Source organism: Salvia hispanica, chromosome 3 (genome assembly GCF_023119035.1).
Source record: "Salvia hispanica cultivar TCC Black 2014 chromosome 3, UniMelb_Shisp_WGS_1.0, whole genome shotgun sequence".
In the NCBI taxonomy this organism is placed as follows: Eukaryota; Viridiplantae; Streptophyta; class Magnoliopsida; order Lamiales; family Lamiaceae; genus Salvia; species Salvia hispanica.
In genome coordinates this window covers 37,440,750-37,444,032 of record NC_062967.1, presented here as the reverse complement: position 1 = coordinate 37,444,032, position 3,283 = coordinate 37,440,750, and the positions used below count along the sequence as shown (strand labels likewise).

General features: G+C 45.7%; 1 protein-coding gene across 1 annotated transcript; it reads left to right on the top strand.

The window, feature by feature from the left end:
• Positions 1 to 2,475, top strand: LOC125210071 (metal-nicotianamine transporter YSL3-like). The gene is made up of 6 exons (XM_048109653.1): positions 1 to 349; positions 437 to 609; positions 685 to 782; positions 870 to 1,004; positions 1,083 to 1,272; positions 1,398 to 2,475. The coding sequence occupies exons 1-6, from the start codon at positions 1 to 3 to the stop codon at positions 2,427 to 2,429; spliced, it is 1,977 nt and encodes a 658-aa protein (XP_047965610.1). The 3' UTR covers positions 2,430 to 2,475.
• Positions 2,476 to 3,283: the final 808 nt, after the last annotated feature.

The following is a 3,283-nucleotide window of genomic DNA, read 5'->3' as shown; positions in this document are numbered from 1 at the left end:
ATGGAGAATGGTGAAAACACAGAGATTGAGACTCTGAGTTTGGATGAGAATGATGAGCTGCCGGATGACATGAAGAGGATTCCGCCGTGGAAGAAACAGATCACTATTCGAGGAATGATTGCTGGTTTATTCATCGGAACAATTTACAGTGTCGTGTTGATGAAACTCAATCTCACAATCGGGATAGTGCCAAACCTCAACATCTCAGCTGCGCTTCTTGCATTCGTCTTCATGCGAACATGGACTAAACTCCTCGAAAAATCCAATTTCACCACAACACCGTTCACTAGGCAGGAGAACACGGTGATCCAGACGTGTGCAGTCGCTTGTTATGGCCTCGCTTACGGAGGTTTGCAGCATCTTGGAACAAAACCTTTTTTTTTTTTAACATTTGATTTTGTGTTTAATTCATATGCTATGCTTTTTTTGGCATCAGGTGGCTGTGCATCCTTCCTGTTGTCATTAAGTAGGAAGATATACGAGCAGGCGGGAGTCGATACAGAGGGGAATTCGCCTACGAATTTGAAGGAACCTGAGCTTGATTGGATGATGGGATTCTTGTTTGTGGTTAGCTTTGTTGGGCTATTAGCATTGGTTCCTCTGAGAAAGGTATGCTGATTTTTTTAACATTGGAAGAAAAAATAATGTTCATCTAAATATTTTGGCATTTTGATGTTGTGACAGATGATGATCATAGACTACAAATTGCCCTACCCAAGTGGAACTGCAACTGCTCTTCTCATCAATGGATTCCACACTCCCAAAGGAGACAAGATGGCCAAGTAGGCCTTCTCTCCTCTTTTCTTGCCATAGACTACGACCCTTGTGTGTGTGCGTGTTTTAGATAAATGGCTTTCGATTTCACTCAGGAAACAGGTTCGTGGCTTCGTGAAGTTCTCCTCGTTCAGTTTCATGTGGAGTTTCTTCCAGTGGTTCTACTCGGGTGGCGAGCACTGCGGATTTGCCAACTTCCCTACGTTCGGGTTGAGAGCGTGGAAGCAAACGTACGGTACAAACTACACCTTTTTCGGTCTCATGAGTTTACGTTTGGAAGCTAGTTTGAAACGTTGAGATTTCGACAGATTTTTCTTCGACTTCAGCATGACCTATGTTGGGGCCGGAATGATCTGTTCATACCTAGTGAACGTGTCGTTGCTTCTTGGAGTAGTCTTGTCGTGGGGCGTAATGTGGCCGTTGATAGGCCGGCGCAAGGGGGATTGGTTTCACAAAGACATCAAAGAAAGTAGCATGAAGAGTCTCAATGGTTACAAAGTATGCATCTATGTACTAACTTGTTATTTTTCCGTTTGCTAAGGTAGATAACTCTTTTATAGTTTTATTTATGAGTTATCTGACCTAAGACGGCCTAAAATGTGTGTTCTTATCATATTTCACAGGTTTTCACTTCAATCTCTCTGATTCTTGGTGATGGCCTCTATAACTTCGTTAAGACACTGTTCTTCACATTCCGTAGCATGCGGACCGTGATGACAGAGTCGAACGACAAGGACCAATCCGTGGCTGATGTTCGAAGGAACGAGGTATTCAAGAGGGAGAGCATTCCGCTATGGGTGTCCTGTTCCGGATACATTTTTTTCTCGGTCGTCTCGGTCATAATAATCCCAATCATGTTCCCTCAGCTCAAGTGGTACCACATAGCCGTCGTGTACATCTTCGCGCCGTCTTTGAGCTTCTGCAACGCCTACGGGACCGGCCTAACGGATATGAACATGTCGTTTAATTACGCCAAGGTCGCCCTGTTTGTTCTTGCGGCTCTTGGCGGGGAGGAGAATGGCGTCGTTGCCGGGCTGATCGGGTGCGGTTTAGTGAAGTCGATGGTCTCCATGTCGTCAGACCTAATGCAAGACATGAAAACCGGGCATTTAACGCTAACCTCCCCGCGCGCGATGCTCCTTAGCCAGGCGGTCGGCACGGCCATCGGGTGCATTATCGCGCCACTCACGTTCTTCCTCTTCTACAAGGCGTTCGATGTCGGGAGCCCGGATAGCATCTACAAGGCGCCCTACGCACTCATGTATCGAAACATGGCAATTCTTGGCGTGGAGGGCTTCTCCGCTTTGCCTCACCATTGCTTGCGGCTATGCTACGGGTTTTTTGGGTTCGCCGTGTTGGCGAACCTGGTGAGGGACGCGGCACCGGCGCGGCTCGGGAGATTCGTGCCTCTCCCGATGGCCATGGCGGTGCCGTTCTTCGTAGGGGCGTCTTTCGCCATAGACATATGTATAGGGAGCTTGGGGGTGTATGTTTGGAATAGAATAGATAGGAAGGAGGCTGGATTGATGGTTCCTGCAGTTGCATCAGGTTTGATTTGTGGTGATGGGTTATGGATTTTGCCTTCTTGTATTCTTGCTTTGGCAAAGATTAATCCACCAATTTGTACGAGTTTCTTTCCTGGGACAACATCATGACTTATTTAGGATTGTTAGGTGATAGTTTTGTAGTTGCAAAATGAGAGTGAGTGAAATAAAAAGAAAATTTTAGAATATGAAGTTCTTTTTTAGTTATCTGCTTTTGTTTCGCTGAGAATCTCAGATTCATGCATATCCATAAATGTCTTTTTCAACCTAATATTCTTATACATGTTGGAAAGGAGACAAAGAGCGGCTAAGATGTGATGGGAAAAGGCAAATTAGAGTCAAACTCAAGATATCAAACTAGAAAAACATCTTATTTCATACCTAAGAATAGCAACCAAATTTTCGTTCAATTTTTCCCCCAAATTTCAATCGATAAAACCTGTTTCCTGAAACATAGCGTTGCGGACGCGGCGCAGATCGCGCCCTTGAGCGTCCTCCCGGCGCCTTCAAACACCGAGAACGTCACGTGCGACCTCGCCATGATCACGTGCGGAGGCACAATCTCCTCCTCTTCATCACTGTCGTCCTCCGCCTCGTCGAAATCGGCGTTCACGCATCTGCGACACGTTCATCGGCGCCGATTGGTGGAGCCTCGACGGAGGATTGGGAATCTCCTCCTTCCTCGACGCCGGTGCGAGCATCACGGTGGATTTGCGGCGGAGGAGAAGGAGAAGGACCAGACTGAAAACATCCAGTAGGATCCATGAAGAAGAAAGTGAATGCAGAGAATACCAAAAATAGCTTGAGTGTAAATTTGTTGTTTTTCATTTCATAATCAAAATGCTCGAAGAGCTCATACATATATCCATTGTTGGAACAATCTAGAACCTTTAACTAATCTAGGTTAAGTATAAGACAAACCATAATGATACCACTAAATAAAACTAACTCTGCAAAGCATCCTT